Consider the following 24,705-nt stretch of genomic DNA (forward strand, 5'->3'; position numbering starts at 1 on the left):
AATAGTCTACAAAACTTCTCATGAATCTGTAGGTTTTCCTCTGCACAAAATTCCTCTAGGTTCATAGGAAGAATCAAGTATGAGGTTTCAGTTGGTTTTCTACAAGCTTTCTACTAGCTCAATTGTGCTGAATCCCAGTTTTGCAGGCTGATGTCCTGCTGCTGTAAGCTTTCCACTGTGTAGCCTTGTCGAAACCAGCATGGTAAGCCAGCTACAGCTATTGCTGTGGGAAACATATTAAAATCCTTAGCAAGTCCCAAAGTCAGTTCTTCCATAGTGATATTTCATTTGACTTCATATGGTTAACTGGACTGCTTTTCCTACACTAACTAGCATACGTTATGTATTTCCAATTAATTTTGTTCCTCTTAGGCTAAATGAAAGGCCAAGTAAATCCAGTAAGAATCTTACAGTTTCTTTTAAATGAGTATGATGCTAATTGAGTAACCAAAGTGTTATCATTCTTATCATGTGAAATAATTCCCAAGTATTTCTAAGTATTCTTTTCAGGTTTCCTAAGAAATTAAATTCCGTAACACTTGCTTAATGGAAGGAAGCAAACCCGATCTTTTTTCATTCTTAAGCAAGTAGCTCCCATATGTTTTCTAGCTTATGTAATCACATAAATCACCGCACTTCAAGCAACAGTTCCTTCAACATTATGCCTATGATTCAGTCCAAAGATATAGCTGGATTGTGCAATAGGTAGCACAACTGGTTAAGAAGGTCAACCCATCATTATCTGGTTAAAAAATGGTATGACCATCCTTACATAGCACCACTCTATTATGGTTAATAATCAGTTAACTTAAATGCATCTTTGAATCAAGATTTATTTTACAGTATCAGACTTGAAGCTCATGATAAAAACATGTGAAAGCTTGTAGAAAATCATCAGAAATTTTGAGGCAGAGATGTTAGTGTAATATCTATTCAAGAGTAAGTGTCATGCCTATTCTCCATCCAAAGGAGATTTATTTTGAGAAGATGGAGACTGGTAACTTTTGTTATTAAGCAATATGTCTTACATCTTTCATAATTTCAGTATACTAAGATAGGATCAAGGAAAAAGAAAGCACTGAATACTCATTGCACTGGTGAATCCTGTGAGTTGGAGGAAATTACTACCTCTCAGTGTTCAAATGTGAATTGCAAATGCCATTGTCTACATATTTTTAAGTCTCTTTTGAATCCATGCTTTGTGCTTGTGTTTTCTCTTGCCAGCTAGCAAGCTATCTTTGAAAAATAAAATAAAAATATTCTGTCAAAAAATCAGAGAAAACTGCCAAACACTGCAGACAAATTAATGTACTCCTGAGGTTGGATATATTGCCAGTATGCAGTTATTTACACATTAAAAGTCTATTTTCTTTTAAAAGAATGTGAACCATAGCACCCCCCCCCCAAAAAAAACCCAAACCCAACCAAACCCCAGTCTATATGATCAGTCTAGACTTTGTTGGTCTACCCCGTCAAACTTAAAATCACCCATCTATAAAATGCCCCAGGACAGAAATTCCTTTTGAACATTCTGGGAAATGTGATAATCTGAGAAGTGATGTGAAAAATGATGCCTAGCTGAAAACTCATGTTACTATCTCCACACCAGGATGAAGGACAATTATTTTTTTTGCCTTCCTGTCTTGGTATCATTGTTCGCTAATTTTTCCCCCCAGTTGTTTTCACAGATTGTTGGGTAATTTTTCTCAAAGGTCAGCAGTCTCAAGGCTAATACGAGAGTGGAAATGCTTTGGTGGCAATAAGGCTTTCTGAAAAGCAGCAACTTTTTCCATTGCTTTGCTTCACAATGCCTGCAAACTCCTTTCATCGCCTTATGCTAAGCATAATCATTGGCTCACTCTCAATCAAACTCAAGGCTTCAGGAAGAAATCCTCCAGAAGGAAGTGCAAATACCCTGATATGACCCTCTCACACCCAGCTAGCAAGAGCACCACAGAACTTAAGTCCAAGTCAGTTTTTATATATTACAGCAAAAACATACACAGTCAACATGCATACTAAAAGCCAATAGCTCATGTTTTGTATCTATAAAATGCTTCAATATCAATTCAGCTGTGATCCAAGAAACTGTGGAAGAGAAAAGATGGAAGCTTACAAATATCTTTCTTCTCCTTTGGTCACATACAACTCTGCTATGCAGTGATTTTGGGGGAAAAAAACCCCAAAAGCAAGCAGAGAGCTTGATAAAGCAAAAATTCCAGAGCCAAGCAGGGATGGACACACTTCAGAATTAAATCTCAGACGTGTATATTAAAAGAAAAAAAAAAAAAATCAGCTTGCAAACTACAGTCAAGTTGTATAGAGAACACCTTTCCCATTATTTCTGATAATACAGCATCTATGGTAATTTTCACTGGAACACAACACAATATTCATTTTCTTTATCTGAGCCATCTTCCAGTGGAGTAAGAGGGAACCACTGTGTTGCTCCAGCTTCTTATGTCATGGCTATATAAAAAAGAATTCCATGTTTCCCTGTTCACAATATGTACTCCTGTACTTCAACAAGGACTTGAAAACTCTTAAACTACTTCTTAGCACAAAGTCTTACATTATTTTTCAGGCAAAGTCATTACATAAAGCTAACAGGTTCCAGCAAAGTGTAAATCAAAAGGATATTTACAAAACTGAACTCCATTTAAATGGCACAGGGAGATGCCAGAACAGCCTAAGATAGAAACCACTTCTACAAACGCAATTATCCTAGTAAAGTTTAAACCAATTTTTTTTTTATTTAGATAATCATACTTGCAGTTTTCTGACAGCAGAACTGGAGAGTAAGGGATGAAACCTACTGTTGCTAAAAGTGAATTTTGAAAGGCTCAAAAATGCTTGCAACTAAGCATAGCCTGAAAAAAAAGAACCACTATCCAAACAATTCCTCTTTCCTATTGCATGTGTTAATTCTTTGCAATGAATCAACTGTATTGCCAATAATATTGTTCAAGATTTTTTTAAACTTTTTTTCCTATCAGTAACCAGAAAAATGACTACAGTAGGAATACAGTTGATAAGAGATTGCTACAGGCAGTAATGGAAAATAAGTCACATATTTGTTGAAATGCTAGAATTCCACCATGAATGGTCCCCAGATGCTAGCCGTCTTGCACCACGAGGTCAGATGGAGGTGCCTCTTCATCCCCAACTGCACAGCATCGAAATGTTTGCAGGGAATGCCAGCTCTGTCCTGCAAGAGCACAGAGTAGCAGGCACCACCTGTTTGCACAGACCAGCTCTGACCTGCTTACTAGCAAAATCTTGAGCCTGTCTCAAGCACACCAGCATGGGTAATCATGCTATCAGCTCTCTACTGAGACATACAGAGCTTTTCTAGTTTGAAACTTATGACCGCTCACTGCTAAAAGAGAAGATAATCCTCAGCAGCCTGTTTCCCTATTTGTCTCTATCATGAATTGTTAACCATGATAAGATAGCTTTTCTTGCACTGGACAGTTTAAAGAATATGGCTCCGTGACAACATATATTTTTCATTTTTAACTGAGAAATCCAAGCAGACAAGCATATGGGACTGCAAATGACCACAGTGGTCGTTAAATCCAATCTTCCATGAACATAAACAACCGTAAAATAGCTAGCTAATCTAGAAAAGGCTACAAAAAACACCACCACATACACATCACGAAAGACACTGCACCCTAAGAAAAAACTGAAGATCAGCAATACAAAGGTTTGTTCATTTGGACTAAAAACCCCACAAGAACAACTAGTATTGCACTAGGCAATTCATAGACTGCTGCTACACGTATTTATTTACTTAAGCAGCTTTACTTACTTTATGGTCTAAGAAAATCACATGGACTTTCACAGGCTCGCTGTTTTATACATAGTAGCTAATCTCCAGTCTACCTGTGAGGTGAACACAATTTACAGGCAACAGATAACACCAAACTTTCTGTAAATGGAGTCATGTACCAGTAAGTCAGGAAGTGGCATACGGTGTTCACCTGAGACCATCAGAAAAACCGACAAAACCAAAATGCCAGCTTCACGCCAGTATCACTCAGCTGAAATAAGAACAAGAGATACCTCTCTAGTGTATGTTAGAAACATCCCCTGAAATAATCATGTGTGACATGTTTGAAGTGGAATATGATCAAGATCTGTGCCTCTACCATTGTCATTTCACAGTGCGATTTGGGAAATAAAGTAATTTTTAAAACTGCAGTAAAAGTTCATGGGGATTTAATAATCTTCTTTTATGTGGTATATTTTTATAGTCAAGATACTTTTTTTTCTAATTAAAAACTCAATAAATTCTCCAAAAGCCAGTATATCACCATGAATTATCAATATTGAATAGCAACATACTGAAAACTTTAGCATAATAAAATGCATCATCAACTTTATCTACTAATTTTTGAACACTAAGACACTCAAGTATGAGTAAAAGCATGCACACCTCTTTTGCTGTACCGTTGGTGTAGGGTTTTTACTGGTAAACCAGTTGAAAGTACTATGGAATTAATCCCAGGTCTTTTTACTGCAAACGTTCTTTTTTACTGGTCAATAAACAATTCAGGGAAATTTGGAACTAGCCGTGAAGAGATTATAAGAGGAAGGTTTGTTTCCCCCCCAAAAAATTAAAGCTGGACTCTAGAGGTAGAAAAACATCCTGTTTTTTAGATGCAGTTTAAGATAGAGCTTTCTACATGAATTACTGGCGCTAATAACTTGCATTTCCCACCCACAGCACATGAAGTACAGCTGGGATTTTAAGATATCTGTCCAGCCCAGGCCTGTTCAAAAACTATTCTGGTGTTACCAGGAGTTCCACAAAGAGCCTGTTACTCTTTCTTTCAAACACCTGCATCTTCACAAAAGTACTATGGAAGCCCAAGAGTGAGGAAATTTTATTTTCTTGTGTAGATGCCATTTGTCCAGGCTAAACTGAAGTTTCAAAGCTAAGGTCAGTTTTGGTGTTACTTGAGTGACTCAGTCTTCTATAGTCAACGGGACCTGTGAGTGTTAAAAAAGGACTTCCCAAAAAGGCACAAGGGACCCTCGTGCTACCACCTTATGTCCCACAATACTCCTTTTACAAATACTTTGTACAAATACTTGTGCTACCTTATCATAGATTTAACATCAGCTTTATGCAAGTAGCACCTCAACTACAGTTTCAGCAGCAGAGAGTGGCAATGGATCACTTCTAGCCTTTCCTTCCAGCCCAGCTATGAGGCAGCCCAGCAGTGCTGATGCTGTGCTGTCTTTTTTTTCTTCTTTGGTCTATAGCTCTTTGGATACCGCAGTTGCCTTTGTGTGAACCAGACTTTTCTAAGCTGTGCCGGTGTACATAGAGGACCAACTCACAGCAGCTCGCTTCAGAATCATTGGAGAAAACGTGCTTTCTAAAGGAAACACACTCAATGATCATTGACTTAAGTCTAATGCTTGTTTACAAATAAAAGACTCAAAAATTATTTTTTAATAGATCTTTAAATCTCCTGGAGGACATCAAACTGGCAAAGGATGAAAGGAAAATACTCATTAAACCCATATCAGGTACCCAATCTAAGCATTTTTGCATCATTAGCCCAGACTGCTAATCCCTGTCTGACACAAGGTCAGTACTGTAGTGCAATCTGGTGCATCTGTTGAGATGTGGTGCAAACATACGCGCAAAGAATTGGACTGATATAAACAGGGCAACACAATGCTCCACTAAAACGACAGCAAGTGCTCTGCTTCTGCTCAGAGCATAGGGTACAGGATTGCTGAATTGATTCCTATCTGTTGCTGGCAACTACATCATATTTTTCAGGGTAAACAAATTCCATATACAAGAGACCTTTTGCTCTAGTTTTTCTGACTGGAAGGCTGTTCCAACTTCTCATTTTCCCAGTAGCAGGAACTTTCTGGTCTCCAACATACATTTATTTCTTGCCAGTTCTTATGTCAAAATAGAAGTGCTTAAGCTAGGGAATAAAGTAGATTTAAAGTGTTCTAGAAGTAAAAATCAAAACTTCAATTTCAAAATACTACTGCCTAAGGCCCTAAGCATTTTTCAGCAATAATTTCAGTACTCTCCCCTGAAAAAACCCCCCACTATTATAAATTTATGTAACCTTTTTATGCTAGAAAGACAAGTCTTCAAAATTAGGAAAGGTTAGACTCACAGTTGTCAGCATTAATTGTCAACATTAATTTCATTCTTTCTGAACATTTAATAGGACTTTTGTCTCATAACAAAAATACAGAGGTCCATGCAAGCAGACTTGGATAAAACATATGCAGATGGCTTGCGATTGCTTAAGCAGTCATAAATATGTTGTTTACAAAGATCACAATGCTTGACCGTGTATTAATAAGTGTTTTAATAACTGATCTCTGAGGCTTTCAAGAAAAAAAGTCTAAAAACTTGCCATTTGACTGACTTGACTGACTAGGCTGGTTAACTTAAAAAACAATGCTTTAGTTGAAACAACCTGAAACACTGTTAAAAAAACCAAACAAACCTTTTAACATTATTTTTTTCCTGGCTTTCTCTTACTGTTTCTTCTCACTAAGCACCCCCTCCAAAACTCTGGAAGGTTTATTTCAGCTTCTTCTATGGTTTTTTTTTTAATGTCTGACTAGAAATTTTTCCTTTGCTTATCACGCCAATTGCCAATGCAACACTCAAAGCACTACATACTAGTTTTGAAAAAGGCATCTTTCAGACAGGTATGAAAGGAAAACAAAGAGAGTCTTTCACAAGCCTCAGCTACAGCAATGACTCCACGCGTGACACCTGTGTAGCAGGCTTGTCAGAAATTAGTTACTCCATAGTGACAGGATTAGCATGGTGTCAATATCTCCATTTCAGGTCTCAGCCTCAGGCTCAAGGCTCCCCTCCCTCGGGCACAAGCTTAACCACATCAGCTGGCATCTTACCCTCAAACGAGGATGAGTTGTTAGAACTGAGTACAGATATTTCAGACATCCACTGCGGCTCTCTTTGGGGAAGAACTCACATGCCCGACAGAGCATCTCATGTTTTCCATTGAACCATAGCTTTTCATCTTTCCTCATGGCTCTGGAACTTGGAAAAGCTCCTTCATCAGGCAGCTGCTCCTTCTCTGCCTCTCACCACTGCTGTCCCAGCAGCTCCTCCGTAGACAGCCGCTGCCCCAGGAGGCACAGCTGTCCTGGCAGACTGCTGATGGTTTCCCAGCACCATATCTGAAGAAAGTCCATTTCAGCTTCTCTTAGCCACCCTATCGTAGAACATCAATTTCCACTCTGGAGAGGAACAAATTATATGGGATAAAACAGTTCTCTTTACCAAAGGGAGTGGAAGTGGTCTTACAGCAACTATTTGTGTACGATAAACAAATGCAGTTAATTAATTTCTCTCACACCTAAACTGAAATACCTATACCAGTATTACACACTTGAAGTCACCAGGCTGAACACTGCAGGTCCAAGTGAAGGCAGTTCTCTTCAGCAAAACCTGCTGCAGCTTTCAGATCTTCAGAAACCGTTGGAGGGGACGTTCATGAGCATTCAACAACCAACTGTCAGACATCCTACACGTAGCACTTGCTACCAAGCTCCTCCTACCATAAACAAATTTTGAGGCCTGAAGATAACTTACAAGCCTGCATCCTGCATCATTCCTTCAGCTACCAAAGCAACTACAGGCTAAGAGTTCTTAAGCTTTTTTTTACGTGAAGATACTGCATTCTTTGAGGATACTGCATCTTTATACACACATACATATGTATCTTTACATATATTTTCTGTTTCATTTCTTTGTTCTGAAGTCCTTTCACTAAAAATTCAGCTAAAAACATTTGTCCTAAGTAAAGTAAATGCCTAAGCATTTGTATTAAGGCTGCATGGGAAATAACCTGCCTGTCTTCAAAAGTAGATTTGCTTGGCTGCCACCAGGTCCAAAATCTTTTTGAAACATGGAACCCTACTCAAGGCTCTTTTCTAAAATGCGAAGACTACAGCTGGAGTGTATTAGGTAGGAACAGTCTCAGCTTTCAATCACTTTCCATCCAGATCAGAAACCTGAACATTTTCTCAACATCCCAAGAGATATACCTGAGTCAGTTGTGGTTTAGCTATCTTGGCCAAAATATAAAAATATTTATTTGCTTATACAATGTGGAATTGTACTTACCAAAGACACTGACAGAAAAGGGAGCATTTTTAGCCTAGTGTTAACAATGAAACAGAAAAGGGTCTTAAGCTTTGTATCTTCTGTCCCATATGGCTCCTTAAAGCCCTGGACTCTTTCTTTGCTATTCTAGGCTTGGCTTTGATTAGAAATTCCATTTTGGACCAGAGAAAAAAGCTTCCCATCAAGTCTGGTATGTACATTCCTAAAAAGGAGGACTGGTTTCAACTAATTAACATTCTTTAATGGAACAGATATTTTGTCAGAGGATTCATGATCAGCTCTAATTTGACTTCTAAGTAATTATTAGAGCAGCATGAGAGTAATTACATTAGCTGTGAATGTAGCATTTCCCAAAAAAAGGGCAATAAATTAGAGATCGGTATAGCAAAATCTGACAAGAGCTGGCAGGGCTTGAAAGCTGCTGCTTCATGTTGCATTTCCCAGAAGACAATGACTTGGAAGAAAGTGCTGCTCTGGTATCAGCCCCCCCTCTGTTTCTTGTACAGCCCTCAAGTGGGACAAGAGGAAGAATTATTTTCAGACAATAGAATAAACAAGTATGATTTCAGAGACCTTTTCCTCATGCTCTGTTTTAGGCTAAGACACCTTAGGAGACAATTTTTCCACAAAAAAGCTATGCTGCATTTCTAAAACAGTCAAGTTCAGAAGTTCACAGAGAATATGCACTACATTGTGGTTGTTAGACTGGAGACATTTCTTTCCTTTATATTCTGTATCATGCAAGCAGTTATGCTCAAATCAAAGTCAATGCCCTACTTGAGTCAAGCATAAAAAATGTGGCAGGACTAAACATTACACTTATTAAGCAATTCTTTGGGCAACGGTCACACAACAAGCTCCACAGCCTATGTTTACTCTTTCCACTGCTGAAAAAGCCCAGGCTCGGCCCACGTCAGAGTCTGAATTAAGAATTATAACAATAGTCACAGCAACCAAACAGTTAGACATTTTCTTAACTCTAAATTAGCAGAATCATGAGTTTGTAATACACTATTTTCCTATACAAAATCTGAATACAACAGTCTGTAAAAGCAAGTTGTGGCAGTTATAGGAGAACCACAGATACTGTAAAATAATCTACTGCAATGCCATGTCTCTCTTCTGTTCCCACCATCTTCCAAATCAAACCAAAACTAAGAAATCCCAAGTTCTAACAGCATCAAAACTTTTATCATTCACTTTGTAGCAAGTTGCAGGTGTATACTGAACAAGAACTAAGAAGGGAATGACTCCCAGATCTGTATTAGCACAGCTTAAAAAAAAAAAAAAGGAACTGGTAAAAGCAGCTGCTGTATCAGAAAGCAAGAAAAAAAAATTCAAGTCTGAAGTTTTGCCGTATCTAAAAAGTACACAGATAAGCAGCTTTCTGAAGTTGTTCCTTCATTTTTTTATGTGTCTTGCAGGAATTCCAATATTGGGTTATAAACAAGGATTCCTAATTGCAGACCTTCTAATTGCAATTTCACATTTTCAAAATTGCTTTCTTAGATCTTCTGTAGAAGCAACAGACCACACACTGCACAAATGTGGCTTCAGATAAAACAGCAGCATAAACACTTTGAGCACATGTTTTTTCCTGCAAAACTAGACATCTATTCCTTTATGAAACAGGCTTGTTTTCTTTAAAAACAGATGGAGATATGAAAATCTGAGAAAAGTGAATGGACTGGGTGACTAAAAAAGATCACATGCACATGATTACAACTTTTATTCCCACTTCGCCTTTATGAAAACTGAGTGCGTTTTCTGGATGGATAATGCAGCTTCCAGAAAGAAATTAGAGAGGCTCAAGCTATAAATCAGTCAAACGAGAAGGTAGCTATAACATACCTTCGCACAAAAAGGCAAACCAAGGTCAGCAGCTCAGAAGTTAAACTAAGAAATTTTCAAAGGGTAAGAAAGATAGTTTTAATATTCAGGGCTACTTAACCTTTGAGAGAACAGTAGCAAATGAAAATTACTTCAGACATTTACATGGCTTTAAAAACATCATGCTAGTAACATCACAAATTAAGCTGAAGAGCTATGGGCTCTTGTTAGACTGGTGGTCAGGGAGTGGTCAAAACATCATTTATTACCAGCAATTTGCTCATCTAGTGTATAAGGCTGAAGACAGGAGATGAGGAATTCCCTTGGTCAAATACTGTTAAATGCTTTACAGTTTTACTGAAAGATTTATCTTTTATTCTGCTTTATAACTAGTAGGACTATTTTGGTCTCTTGCTGGTGGTGACCTCATGTTTTGTACCAAACTTTATTTGGTAAACAACTACAGAAGACTATATAATAATAACTGAATTTAAATGCCAAAGGTGACAAAACTAACAAACTGGGGCCTGCTCCAAAGTATAAGTTTGCAAGAGAGGCTTTATGGCATAAATCAAGGAATTTATTTGAATCTTTGAAGAGCACAGCAGGGTTCAGGATCAAGTGGGAGGAAATGGCCTTAAGTTGAGGCAAGGGAGATTTAGGTTAGATATTAGGAAAAATTTTTTTACTGAGAGGGTTGTCAGACATTGGAATGGGCTGCCCAGGGAAGTGGTTGAGTCACCATCCCTGGAGGTATTCAAAAAGCAAGTAGACAAGGCACTTCAGGACATGGTTTAGTGGGCATGGTTGATGGTTGGACTCGATGATCTTGAAGGTCTTTTCCAACCTAAATGATTCTATGATTCTAAGCTGATTTCATGATACTTTTTTAAAGTATCCTACCAAATGAAACAAACATTAAGAAGTCCTACAATGTATATTCATTTATTTTGAAAACTGAAAAATTGGAAGATAAACCTTGCTACTAATTCACAGAATTATGTCAGAACATAATCAGAAACTAAGCTGAGACACTGTTCAAAATTACTACATACTTTATGGTGCAAGAGAACCATTTTCACATTGCAGACAGTTTTTGGTTCATGTATGTTTAGCTCCAAAGAAAAGACACAAAAAATATTTTCCCATGGCTCTAGCACTTACTCATTTGATCTCCAGATAACATGCATCTTCTGTGTAAGTGTTATCTGCACCCAGACATTAAGAACTGTGTTAAGCAAGCACCTTTGTCAATCTGGACTTTTCAACTATTCAAAATTCCTTTAAATGTAAAAGATACTAGCAACCCTGGAACTTTGCCAGGTCAAGCATCTGCAACTACTGAACACAGCCTACTTTCAATACCAAGCCCTTGAGCTGTTTCCTGAAACAGGATGCATTTGTCTACATAGTGATTGTATATTTATTTTACTAAAAAACGCTTACCAAAAAAAAAAAAATCCCACCCTTCCATACTTTGGGTCACTTAATGCCATGATAGCAATAGCTAAAAAAAGAAAAATATTCATAAATTGTAAAGTCAGTGCAGAATTTTAAGTGTAAATAATTCAAAGAATCACTATTAACATATCTTCTTACCAGATGTTTGCTGTTATACCTTAAAGAAACCAAATAAGCAGCAAAATGGCTGCTTCTTTTCCTTGGTGATATACTACCACAAGGACCAAACACAGACTTGCAGAATTGCCATTGTAACCTTCTTACAGTACACAGCAAAAACTCTTCATAATTTTTTGTTTAAAATGGAATAACTGGAATCAATTTTGTCTAATAAAATAGCAAACCATTCCACAACCAAGGAACAGTCTGATTTGTCTCTCAGTTTGCTCAGAATTAAACTAAGAATTTCCTGGTGTACTACAGTTTTGAATATGTGTCATCTGTGTACAACTGCAACAAATTGACATTACTTATAAGAAGGGAAATACTAATACACCAGCTTATCTTAAAGAAAATAACGACTTTGTTTAGATATTATGAGCCTGTTTAAAGCCATAATTTGCTGCCTATAAGGAACATTTACTGAAGGTCAGATTCTTCTACCTGTTTCATATGTTCTTTACATTTAACTCTGTATATAGCAGGAATCAGGGTGCTTTTTAGCTGGCAAAGTTTATAATCAGCTTAGGCAGATTTTTAAAAGGAAAAAAAAAAGAAATTTTAATTTAACCAGTCCTAACTGCTGAAGGAAGCCTACCTGAGCATTCTATGACAAGTGGCACTCGACACCATTCACAACAAAAACATGAAGCTCAAATAAAATAGTTTATCTGTGCAAGCTGACTCTAAACAACTGTCTTAATAGGCTTGCTTGTCTTCAGTGAGAGAAGAATAAAAAGTACCCCTCTAATGTAAGTTCTGTTCACGCATTCCTTGGACTTTGTGGATGATTGGAAAAGGGGAGGTGGCTTTTAACTCAAAAGTACTTCTTTATCAAGCTTAGCCTGATGTTTCAGCTAGCATTAGATACTATCAAATTCACAGGCCTGGCACCCATCAACATATGGGAGTACCATTAAAAATGCTTCTCCTAAAATTATTCTACCCAGACTAAAAGTTTCAGTGATTTTAATCTTCCATTGTTATGTTCCTTTCTGTGTTTCAGAAGTCTTCCATAGCTTTCTTAAATGAAATTTATTTGTGGCAAGTCTCTCCTGTTCCCCCTCTCACACCACATTTAAAAAAGGAATGCTTATTTACATACAAAACCTACACCATCAAACACCAGTTTAAACTGAACAGTCCCCTTGTAGGTATGTCAGAATCTGAAAGTAGTTTTTGCTTCCTCAGCCTAAGATTTATCGTCCAGTGAAGAAACAAAACTTGCAGTGGCTCTCAATACTTGGAGCAGATCAAATAACTGGAAAATTAATTTTGATTTTTACAGCTGTCATTATCTTAAGCTGAAGTTCAGTTTATAAGTTTGTAACCTTTACTTCCGTATCATAGTGTGTTTTATGTGTGTTTTTAAAGAGGTACACAAATAGAAAAATACCAGATTATGAACTTACTTAACTACTTGATGTCAAAAGATTCTTCATGGAAACTAGGGTCTCATTTTGTAAGCCTTTTCACATGCCTTCTCAGAACTGGGTGCTAAATAATCCCAATGCCAATTTATCAGAATACAGTCAATGACAAGATACATGATACCTTGTTAGCCCTCAGGAAAATCTCCCAAGATAACAGCATTCAAAGAGATAACTGAAAAAGGGTGCACTGAGCTTCACAATTTGTCTTTCATCTACCATTATATTAGGGAGGAAATGGTTAATTTAAAGGGTGTAGTTTCTGAACAATTGCTTCCAGTGTTTCACAGAAATATTTAAGTGGCTAGACTTGTAACACCACAAAAAACCCCTAACAGATTATGTTGATCCCACTCCTTCGCCACATCTTAGGAAGAACAGTGAGTTCCTAAGAAGACCCAAGCACAGTTTTGGTAGGTATTGCATGAAGTTTTACGTATGTTTTGCAATACTCCTTTCAAGCATTTGAACAGAAATAAGACAGCCTGACATAATTTTCTCCCTCTTAGTTTATTATATTTTCATACACATTCCAAAACACTAAGCTGCCAGTCTGCCTTAACATGCAGAATGAGTGGTATTGGGGAGTCAGTTTCTTGTACTGCTGGAGGTCCAGGGTGTAACTTACAAAACCAGTCAGCTCCAATGCATAGTATATCAATAATCATTACCATAGAACAGATATCCATTAGTGTGCTGAGCAGAGTTATACACTGTACGAAATACTATCAAAAACTTAAATTACATGTCATGGCACATCTGCACACAGTATTTAGGAAGGGAGGGCCTTTAATGTCATTTCAACATGACTTGGAAAAGCAACTGTGGAATGAAGTCACTGTTATCAATCCTCTTCAGAGCTAGAATCATCTTCCTGGTCAGAGACCTCAGCAACAGGAAAGCGCAGGATGGCTGCCACCCCTGTCAGTCGGCCAAGCTGCTCTCCAGACACATGAAGGCTGGAGAAAATGCGTACTGTGCCCATGTTCTCACGTACACTATCTACCAATCTAACATATCGGGCACGTGTAGCCACATCCTGGTGCCGGAAAAGCTCATCACTGATCAGCAAGGTATCGATGGCCATGGCTTCATTGGCCTTCTCCACATGTTTTAGACCATAAAAAGCCCGGTCAGGCTCATGCTGCAGCATTTTATAGAAGTCATCTAAGGCTTTGACCTCACCAGCTGCCTTAGTGTCAGAGAGACGGCTAGTTACAGCTGGGTCGCAGAGGGCTTCCTTCAATGCGTATTTATGTCCCGAGGAAGAGTGGACCTAGAGTAAAAAAAAAAGTCAAAGGTGTTTGTTTTTTTAAAGAAGGACTGTTTTCTTGATTAGCCAATCACAAACAGCTTCCACTATACATAATATTTATCCTGATAATTATTCAAGGAAGTTCTCTTCCTTGAAACCTACATGATTCTTTTCTTAAAGGATTTCTCCTGCAACCCTAAGCCTATACCAAATCCCTTAAACTGTATTTTAAGAAGTGCAGGAAAGCTGTTTCTCTTATTCAAAGACTGGGTTAAATATCCAAGCTGTTGCAGACGGTCCCCAAGGTAGGGCCATGTGAAACTACTAAGAAACTAAGACTTAAGCCTTTCCCTTTTAAAGAAGGGGAAGACCTCTTAAGACTGCAGACATATAGTGCAAAAGCGTCAAGTCTTGCACAACTGCATATCTACTATGCCTGCAAAGCTGTGAAGTACATTAAAACTTTTCATACTTAGTATTATCACTTTGTGACAAATACAAAAGGAGGCTTCTTGGTGCAATGTGTGTCTAAACGTTCTGACCATTAAGTATTGGGAAATGCTCCCCCCCTGCCTCCCAACATTTTGCAAGCAGAGGTTATAGGCCTACTCCAATTTAAAAACGATACAAGTATCCTTATGAAAAAAAAACAACTTCTTTTAGGTTCTGAATTTGCCTATTTTGGTGAAAGGCAAAAAACCCCAGCCACTCAATCAATGAGATGACTAAGGAACAGGAAAAAATGCTATGGTCTGCATAATCTTTAACTATGTAGTACAAAACTAACAACAAAATTAACTAGCCTATACCACATCTGGGTACTTTTTTTTTTTTTTTTAAAAGCTTTAGAAAGCTGTTATTGAACATGCATGCTATACAGCATGACAGATTAACACTACGAGTAAACTATTTTCCAACTTGTACTTCACTCTTAATTGACAATTAAATATGCCTTTATAGGGCATTTGAAATATTTAATGCTTTCCCTACTCCACATTAAGGTAGGGTAGGAAGGAACCATACCTGTATCTTGCATAACTGTCTTACAGTTTGGGCGGCATAAGAAAAATTTCCTTATGACGCTCTGACAGGAATTTATTTTCCACTAATAAGTGAATTATTTCCCATCACCCTTGTAAGTACTGTCTATTATCACAGACAGCTCTTAAGCCTCTTTTTACCCACTCTGCAGGCTGCTGATCTCCTTACCTGTAAGAACTTGGACCTGTTCTCCAGCAGAAGCTTGTTATCAGTCTTGACCGCCTGCTGGAACATGTAGTCACAAAACTGCTCCCGTACAAAGCCTGGGCTAGCCACCAGTACGCACTTCACCACCGCAAAGTTGATATGCCGCTGGATGGCTTGCACCACCTGCTCGTAAAACCTCTCTAGGGCCCGGTCATGCTGACTGCAATTCCCTTTCCGCTTGCGGGGGATGTTCACCTCCACCTTGGCGCGGGTAAGCGTCATGTTTGGCGTAACCAGGCAGACGTGAGCCAACCCTTCCTGCATGACCACGGCTGCCACATCAGCGTTCCAGGCTGGGTCGCAGGCCTGCTCGATGCGCTCCAGCACCACGCTGTCCCACTGCTTCTTTGCCAGCGTGAACTGCCGGTTGGGCTCCAGCTCGATGGTGTGGTAGGCCCCCATCTTGACGTACTCATTCTCTTGGATGTTAGTGCCCTTGACCCGCAGCTGGCAGGCCTGCGAGTCAAAGTCGATGGCCGCCACGCAGAGGGTGAGGGTGGTGCGGATGCGGTTGCTGCCCACGCTGCCCGTGGCCGACTCGGTCTGCACCTTCCGGATGGTGGAGGCCCGCAGGCTGTCACCCACCTGCAGCAGGTTGTAGGTGTGCCACATGTCCTCCGGCTCCTCAGGGATCAGCGTCACCTGCCCCGCATTATCCTTCTCCAGGTCCTTCCTCACCAGCTTCATCCTGGCGGCTCCTTGCGCCTCCGCACCGCCTCCGGCTTCCCCTCAACCGCGGCGGCAGCGGCCAACTAGGCCTGCCCCGGAAGGCCTGGCGGTAGGAGGCGGCGAGCGGCGGGAGCTGGCGGGCGGCCGGCGCTCGCGGGCGGCCTACCTCGGGCGGCGACGAACGGCCTTCCCCGAGCACCGGCCCGCCCCGGCCCCGCGGCGAAGCCTGGGCTGAACCTCAGTCGCGGCGTGGCAGCTCCTGCGAGCACACCCCGCCGCCGCCGCCGCCGCCGCCGCCGCCGCCGCCGCCGCCGCCGCCGCCGCCGCCGCCGCCCCCTCGCCTCGCCCGGCGCGCATGCGCAGCGCCCCGCCGCCCCAAGGCGCAGGCGCCCCGCCCGTCCTAAATAGCGCCGGCTGGACGCGCACCTCCCCCTGCCTTTTCGGCTCTGCGCCCGACACGCATGCGCACGGTCGCTCCCTCCCCGCCGCCTCTGCCTGGCGACCCGGCGCATGCGCGGAAGTGGCGCCTACGGGCGGGTGATGTGTGCGGCGGCTGGGGGCGCGTATCCTGCCGCCGCCGCCCCGCCGTCAGGGGAGACGCCGCAAGCCAGGGGATCTGCGGAGGGAAACTTTCGGGCGGGGGGCGGGACACGGCCTAGGAGGGAGCCGCGATGCTCCCGTGTGCTGTGAGGCGGGAGAGGACTATAAATTGGTGTGTGTTCCCGCTACAGCCCCTCCGTGAGCGAGGCGGGAGGGGGTCGGGGCCCGGGGCCCGGGCCCGCGCTGGTCCTGCCCCTCTAGCTCTTTACAGCGACGGCTCAAACTTGCAGAGGCTTCTAAGAGCGAAAGAAGAGGGAGAAAGCCCCCAAACCTAAGTAGTTGTGGAAGGTTGTGGTTGCAGATCGAGAAAGAGATGAGAAAGATACGGCTAAGTAGCCCGTGTTCGGGGTGTGGTAAGTGAAAGCCGCGGTACCTCAAGAGCCGGGGAGGGTAGGCGGGGATACCTAACGGCTTGCTGGTGCGTGAAAGAGGCGGCGGCTAGTCAGACGACCGTCACCGAGTGACATGAAAAGCAGACCCAGGCCACCTCAGAACCTGAACCGTTACTTTGACATGGCTCTTAAACTGAACTTCAGCTTGAAAGTCTGTTGGTTAAACTTGCAAGTTAACGCTTCAGCCAATACTGAAACTTGACCTGCTTCCTGAATCTGCTAGTTAGTCAGAATGAGATGGTTCTGAGAAGCTTCAGAGACAGACAGATAAGCACGTTTCAAATGAAGCATGATGTTGACAAATGTAAGTAATGTGGCTTGCAAAAACACACAGATTTGTTCAATGATATTTGCATAGAAAAGGGACCTGAACAATAACTACACAGCTCAATTTGCAGCCTAGGCAAATTTAACACGCTAGAAAGAATATTAAAAAAGATAACATTATGCAAGTGCTGCAGCTTATTTTGAAACGGTGTATGACACTGAAAACTCCATTTCAGAACTGAGAAAGAATGAGGAAAAGAAAAGAATGGAGCATAGAAAAAATGCTTGTATGAAGAATGATTCAAAAGAACAAAAAAATATTTGAGAAAGTAGACAAACTAATGTGCCATGATAAGTGTATCGGGGCAACCAGAACAGATACAGTAAGTTTGGAGTGGCTACACTGTCAGTCTGATAACCGAAAAGCAAGAGGACATTATCTTAGAGATGAGAAAGTGGCAAATTTAGAATCATTAAAAGGAAGTTTCTGGTTTCTTTTAGTTACTTCTTTTTTTGAAAAAAAAAAAACAACCAAACCAAACCCTACTGTGGATTATGGAATTTGCTGACTTGGAAAGGCTTTGGAGTCAAGGATTTAATGAGATACAAGGCTACTGTGAGCAAAAATCATCCCATGTCTCCCATTACAAATTTCTCTCAAGTATCTACCACTAGTCAGTTGTTGTGACAGGACACTGAACTCAGATCTGGCCTAGTAGTGTGTGTTCCTTGTTTCTAAGCTTGATACTGATGTAAAAACAACTTTATCAGATATTACATAATAGGATTTATTTATGAAACCTCAGACTCTCTTCCTGTGAGCACACATGCTCAACTCTTAGCATGAATAGTTTCACAGAAGGAAGCTGGACCACCCAAGGGAATATAACATAAGCACATGTATAAATAACTGTTTGTTTAATTTGGGCTTGTACATAATCAATACAATTTTGTATTGATGTTTTGTGGCTTAGGCAGAGAGCATGCACTCAGCTTTTCTTTAGGAGTTCCTTTCACTTATCTATGTAAATGCTGCATGGTGAATTTGTGGTGAATTTTCTTCATTACATTCTTTGCTATTATAAAATTGCAAGGGTTAACCTCATGCAATTCTTTCAAGAGAAATTAGCTGTAGTGCATATTTACCTTCCAAGTTAATATTTATTTTATTTTGTATTCTTTTGCTGCTGTGTATTTACAAACTTTTCTCTGCTTGTTGGTTCCAGTCTAATTCTTACAAGCAGCCTCACATCACTGGAGATGCGATATACTTTAGATAAAGGTTGCAAGCTGGCGTCCAGTACCATCCAGTGGAAAATAAACATTCAGTTCATGCAAGAAGGTGACTTACTGTGTTGAAAGAAACCCCAAAACCCACCACAAACACAAACAAAAAAAACCCAACCCAAAATAAAGAACAACCACCTTGAAACCAAAGTTGTCATACAACTTACTAAATTGACTGTTGTTGTAGGAGACATTTTGAGATGCGCTAAAGTCCTTTCTCAAAAAATCATGAGATTTTATACCATTATGAACAGTGGTCCACAAGTACTTAGTGGCAACTGTAAACTTAAATGATGCATCCACAATTAGCAAGACCATTGTCAACTTATAAAGGAGAACATTTACTAGTGAAGATGCTTTGCCTATGCTGGTAAAAAGTAAGTGCTGGGTATTGTTATTTGTTTGAATATGTCAGAGAATGAGCAATAGAAGAAAAACAGCATTTCCAAAAATGTAAGAACCATGTAACTGTAATTTTTAAAGTTCATGCTAATTTTGCTAATGTCAGGGAGAGAGATGAATTTGACCCCAGTAGAGCCAAAACAAGTGGATACTTTTATCTCTACATACAGTTTTAACGTAAAAGTTCAAAATTATGTGGTCTGTTCCAGTCTTGGTAAAAGATTAAGACTAAGTGTAAAACCTGACATTTTTTGCAATGTATCACTTTTTAAAAACAATTTTATAGGTACTAATAATTGCAATAATTTGGCATGCAATTTCGGACCTCAAGCACAGTACAAGACAAGATAAAAATGGTGATAGCATATATTCATAGGGATTTTGGAGCCATGCTACTTTTGTAAGATTATTATTTTGAAAACATTTCAAACACACTGCCCTATATCTTCAAGTCTTGATCAGCTGCTTTATGAAGAAGATGAGTTGTGTACAGATTCTAGACAAGGAGAATTCATGTTCATAGGAAACCCCCTCTCCCCCATATTATAGCCATTTTAGCTAGAGTTCATGCAAACACGCTCGAGTCCTGGATGAAAAAAACTAGTGGGAAAGAATCTTGAATATAGGGGAAAATCTGCTGCGAAATGTTGGACATTATTTTTTGCCAGAGCAAAGGAAGATGAAAGATAAAGATGGAGAGGGAAATGGGGGAAAATGGGTATCTTCATGCTTTCCCTTTATCCTGTGTCTGTCCTGCCTTTGCAGGCTCTGGACAGAGACCATTTTCTGCATACAGTTCTGTCTTTATGATTACTGGTCTTTTATGTTATGAGTACTCTTAATAGCTACCAACAACATGGTCATCATCAATGAGGAGAGAATTCCAGGAGGGAACAGGCTACACATAAAACTATAAGTGAAGAAGCACTATAAAGTAATGGTACCCTTGGGATTGATTTCTTCCTTCCTCTTCTGTTGAAATATAAGGCTGGAGAAAACCTCAGCAGATCCCTAGTCAAACCACTTACACTGAGGCCAGGTGAAGTAAACCTCAACCATCCTTCACAGGTGTTTATCCAACTTGATCATAACTTTCAGTGAAGAAGATTATGCAGGGTGGGTTTTTTTGGTAGCCTGTTCTAGCAATTCATTACCTGAAGAGTAAGAAAGTTCTGAATATTCCCTAAGACTTTTGCACAGCGAGTTACATTGATTTTCTCTTGGCCTTTGTTGGACACGGAGAACCAACTATTCATCAATCTCTTTATAAACCAACATATGCAATATAGACAATAATGATTGAGTGCTCTCACAAAACAAAGAAAATATTGACATCTGGAAGAACATTCTCACTAATAATACTTTGGTAAAAATACATATTTGAAATGCTCAACACTTTCCCCTTAGTTTTCTCTCTAGATAAACAAGCCTAACTCATTCAGTCTTTCTTCCTAAGTCATTTTCCTCAGCTCTTATCAGGCTTGTCACTTCTCTGTGCACTTCTGCCTGTTTGTCTGCATCTGTCAGACTTCCTGTACTGAAGATTCTCAGACGCCTCACCAATACCAAGTTGAATAATTAAAAAAACCCCATGCACCTCCTTTGTTCTAGATTGGCTTTGTCTGCTAGTGCACGCCAGACTATTTGCCTTTTTTTTTCTTTTTAAGAAAGAGGAGCATGTAATTAGTTTGCATTTATTTTTTATTCCATTGTAATTCTAAAAATCCTTGTCCATATTTTTGTGACATTTTGACTTGTTTATGTAGGAATACTTCTCTTATTTATCTGAGACAATTTGAATCCCATTCCTGCTATCTGTAATGCCTCCTCTTAGTTCTAAGTGTAGTCTATTTCACACCAACTTTTTAAAAAAGAACCCCACCCCCCAACCAAAAAACCCCTCAGTATAAACTAGTAAGCCTCTGACAGATCTGGATGGGACCCAGCCTTGAGTTGTTTTCCTACCTGATAATAAACCTTTTTGTCAGCACTGGTTAATTATCTGTCACCAGTGCCAGTGGCAACTTTGCAACTCCAAAGGGCAGTTGCAGCACACTAAATTTTTGCCACTTTACAAAGCCTCCTTCTGTGAAGGAACACAAAAGCATATTTTGGAGAATATAGATGTGTAATGAAAGTAATAAAGACTCTATGAACAAGGGCTAAATATGGCACACCAAAGTACGACATTCAGATTTTCACATTTTCCTCTATCTGTTCTTTCTCGCACAATAAGCACAGAGTGAAGAGGGAAAAACCACAGTCTTGCCTTTTCCCCACTTGCTGCTGCCTGCATTTTGACAATTCTTATGAAATTGATTTCTTCCTTTGTACTGCCTCAGGTTCACTGTGCGCTAGTTGCCAGCGCAAGAGCTGCTGGGGAGCTCAGTGTCCCAAGTTTGCAAGCACATGAATCCCAGCATTGCCTTAGCCTCTTGCCCACTTCTTGGATTCCCCTGATTTCAGATCCAAAATATTATTACAGACTGACTAGCTAGGGGGATTGTTACCTGCTGTATTTGTTTTACTAAAAAACCAAGTAAGTCCCTAACAATAAATGAAACCCTAAAAGGAAATACTACATATATTCCATCTCCGGATGAACTCATCTTTTTGAGCTTAGTTGGGTGCAGTTAACCGCTTCCTCACTTCCCCTTTTACTGCTCAGAACATCTGAAAGCCAAACGGAGGAAAACAGAAAAGCTACCCTAGTTTAAAAAAAAGTTACCAGGTGCACCTCTTTTCCCAAGCCAGATTCAATTATAGTATTTCTTGTCACCCATTCATCCTCACCTAGCAGCGCCCCTCCCCCCTCCCCCCCGGGTTCTAAAATTGGTTTAGGGATTAAAGTTCCCTGAGAGAAGCAAACCGAAGAAGTCCCTCACGGGTTCCGGCTGGAGGGCAGCTCAGGGCAGGGCACCTCCGGGGCAGGGGCAAGGGCAGGTGGAGGGGTCGGGGAGAGGGGACACGGTCCCTTGGGTACCAGCCCCCAACAGCTTCACCCCCTCCCGCAGGGAGCAGAGCTGCTTTCGGGACTTGAGTTTTCAAAGCGAGACAGAAAGGGAGCGGCTTTCCTCACCTGTCAGCATCCAGTAGGAGACAGCCATGTCTGGGCTCCTGCGAGCCCGGGGCCGGGAGCCCGGGCCGAGGGCAGGGGCGGCGGGAGCGGTCCGGCCGTCGGCGCGCTCGGTGGTGCGGCTCTACGAGTGGAGTTCAGCGCTCTGCGCCGCCCGTCCGCCTTGCAGCCGAGTTAGGCATTTCCTGTTTGTTATTCAGTCTTTACGTTGTTTCTTCGCATCAAGAAGAATTTAGCTTCCTCCCCCCGCACACAACTTTCCTCCCACCCACCCCCCAAAGGCGTCTGGAAGCCTCCCCATAGAACTAGCCCAGCGCCGAGATGTACAAATAAAGCCAAATCTCCCCCCGCAAGGGTCCAGCTGCAGCCCTCGGAGAGCACAGCAGACCTTAAAGGGACATCTGCCCGCTCATAATTAATTAGTGTCACCCGCCGGCCAGTCCCGCTCCCAGTCGGGCAGGAGAGAGCTGGGCGTGCTCCACGGCCACCTCTCTCGCCTTTCTCGTCGTTGAGGTAGGGGGTGTGCTTGGCTGGTCAAGTTTAATTTCTCTTACATCACCCCTTAAAAACGCACTCTACGGCGGGTCATTTGCCTGCGGAAGGAAGTCAGCCCCCCCCCGCCCCCCGGCTCAGCGGCTCTGGAGATGCAGTAACGCATCAGACGGTGGACGATTTTCTCGAGTCCTTCTGTCTCCCTGTGCTTTGCTGCGTAGAGGAAATAAATACCAGACAGCTGCCTTTGCCCTCATCTACCGAACATTTGCATGGCATCCCTTCCCCCGCTTTCCCTGCCCCTGAATGACTTCACTAATAAATAATAAGTCGCAAAGGTAATAATTAGCCAGATTCACGGCTGTGAGTAGGGATTTTCAGGGTTCGTTAAACACTCAGTAAAGGAGCAGCTTGCAGGACTTTCTCTTTTGTGTTTACCAGAGTGATGCTCAGGTGGAGTGACATCCCTTCAGCAGTGTACGAGTTCGCGTGCTGGACCTTGTGAAAAATCATTTTGTTGTTCCTAAAACAAGAGAACCCATGGTCCCTCAAACAAGAACGAGAGAAATCAAAATACTCTATAGGGATTTGGAGATCTTGGTGCTACTAGAAAATTCCCCTATTTTTTTCTTTGAATTGCAGCAAAGAATTTGGTGAATAAGTGGAAGTTCATGGAATTTCTGTAAGTTCCTCTGAGGCTAATAAACTACAGCTGTTAATCATTACTACAATAGTTAAATACATCTTCCAAGTTCTGTCCTAATTTTATGAGAATACTTTGGGTGTACCTTTACTTGTAGATTGGTGGAAATTTTAGAAAACAGTGCACAATTTCAAAGCTGGGTTTACGATCAAAGGTCCTCATTCAGTAATAATTTATGCATATGCTTGACTTTACACATTATAAAATATATTTAATTGCTACAGTGGGACTACTCAAAGTTGGTGAAATTAAGCACTTGTGTAACTTTTGCTGAATGAGGACGTGAGCTCTGCTGGTACCAGTTTAAAAGACTAGACACATTTTTCCAGTTAAGGCTTTTATGCATAAAATTAGAGGAAACCAAAATGGCATTCAAACTAAAAGACAACTGAGATTTTGGAAAAAGCTGTAATTTCATTTTTTTGCAAGTGAGTTATATTACCACTGCCGGTTTTACCCCGGTTTCAAAGGTGGCAATAACTTGCTGTGTTTTGGGTTTTTTTTAAAACAAATCTTTGTATTCACTTTCTGTCACTGTACTTCAGCTAAATGTACATTGAGGAGTTGAGTTTGCTTTCAAATCATAGTGAAGGATTTCATTCTGTGATACAATTAACTATGCCAGAGGAAAAAACAGGGATACTAAGGACTCACACATGGATTAAAATAATCAGTTCAAACCTGTTTGAAGTATATGTGGTATTTGGTACATATGTGGGGAGTGTACATCATGCTGGAGAATTAGACTTCCTGAGAATAAAATGAAACATTCCTGATGTAGGGTTGTTCCTAATTTCTTCCAAATTAGTCTTAGTATTATTAATTTCTTTTTGTGGTGGTGTCCTATACATCTTGCATCAGGCAATGTCAAAGCACGACATTAGAAAAGATGAACTGCCGGACTGAGCTAGCATTTCTCATTAATTTGCACACATTCAAGAAAGTAAAATACATTACAGACTTACAGACCATTATTTACTTTGGAATGCCAAACTAATTCAGGAAGAAGCCAACTCCTATTGCTTGTAGAATAGGTGCTGCATCTTTTCACAGTCTTTGTTGCTTTGGGTGCATTCGTTCAGGCAACTGTTCATAACGTATCAGTAAATGCTTTTCTTGGAGTTTAAAGTTCTATACATAAGTAGTAAGGAACATGTATATTAAGCAGGAAACCCTACATGAGGTACACTCAGGCCCACAAATAGTTAAGAAATTAGGTAATTTCAATATCTGCATAACAAATATTATTAGTTTCAGTGGATCATAATAGTATAGAAAATCA

General features: G+C 40.6%; 2 protein-coding genes across 2 annotated transcripts in view; both read right to left on the reverse strand.

The window, feature by feature from the left end:
- Positions 1 to 22,786, reverse strand: part of ITGA1 (integrin subunit alpha 1) — a 79,663-nt gene extending 56,877 nt beyond the window's left edge. The window contains exon 1 of the mRNA XM_052776201.1: positions 22,232 to 22,786. Within this exon, the coding sequence (XP_052632161.1) occupies positions 22,232 to 22,259 (28 nt within the window). The 5' untranslated portion in view covers positions 22,260 to 22,786. The remainder of the gene's footprint in view (positions 1 to 22,231) is intronic.
- Positions 13,524 to 16,344, reverse strand: PELO (pelota mRNA surveillance and ribosome rescue factor). The gene is made up of 2 exons (XM_052776202.1): positions 15,497 to 16,344; positions 13,524 to 14,308 (listed from the first exon to the last, which is right to left on the reverse strand). The coding sequence occupies exons 1-2, from the start codon at positions 16,220 to 16,222 to the stop codon at positions 13,877 to 13,879; spliced, it is 1,158 nt and encodes a 385-aa protein (XP_052632162.1). The 5' UTR covers positions 16,223 to 16,344; the 3' UTR covers positions 13,524 to 13,876.
- Positions 22,787 to 24,705: the final 1,919 nt, after the last annotated feature.

Source organism: Harpia harpyja, chromosome Z (assembly GCF_026419915.1).
Source record: "Harpia harpyja isolate bHarHar1 chromosome Z, bHarHar1 primary haplotype, whole genome shotgun sequence".
Lineage (NCBI taxonomy): Eukaryota > Metazoa > Chordata > Aves > Accipitriformes > Accipitridae > Harpia > Harpia harpyja.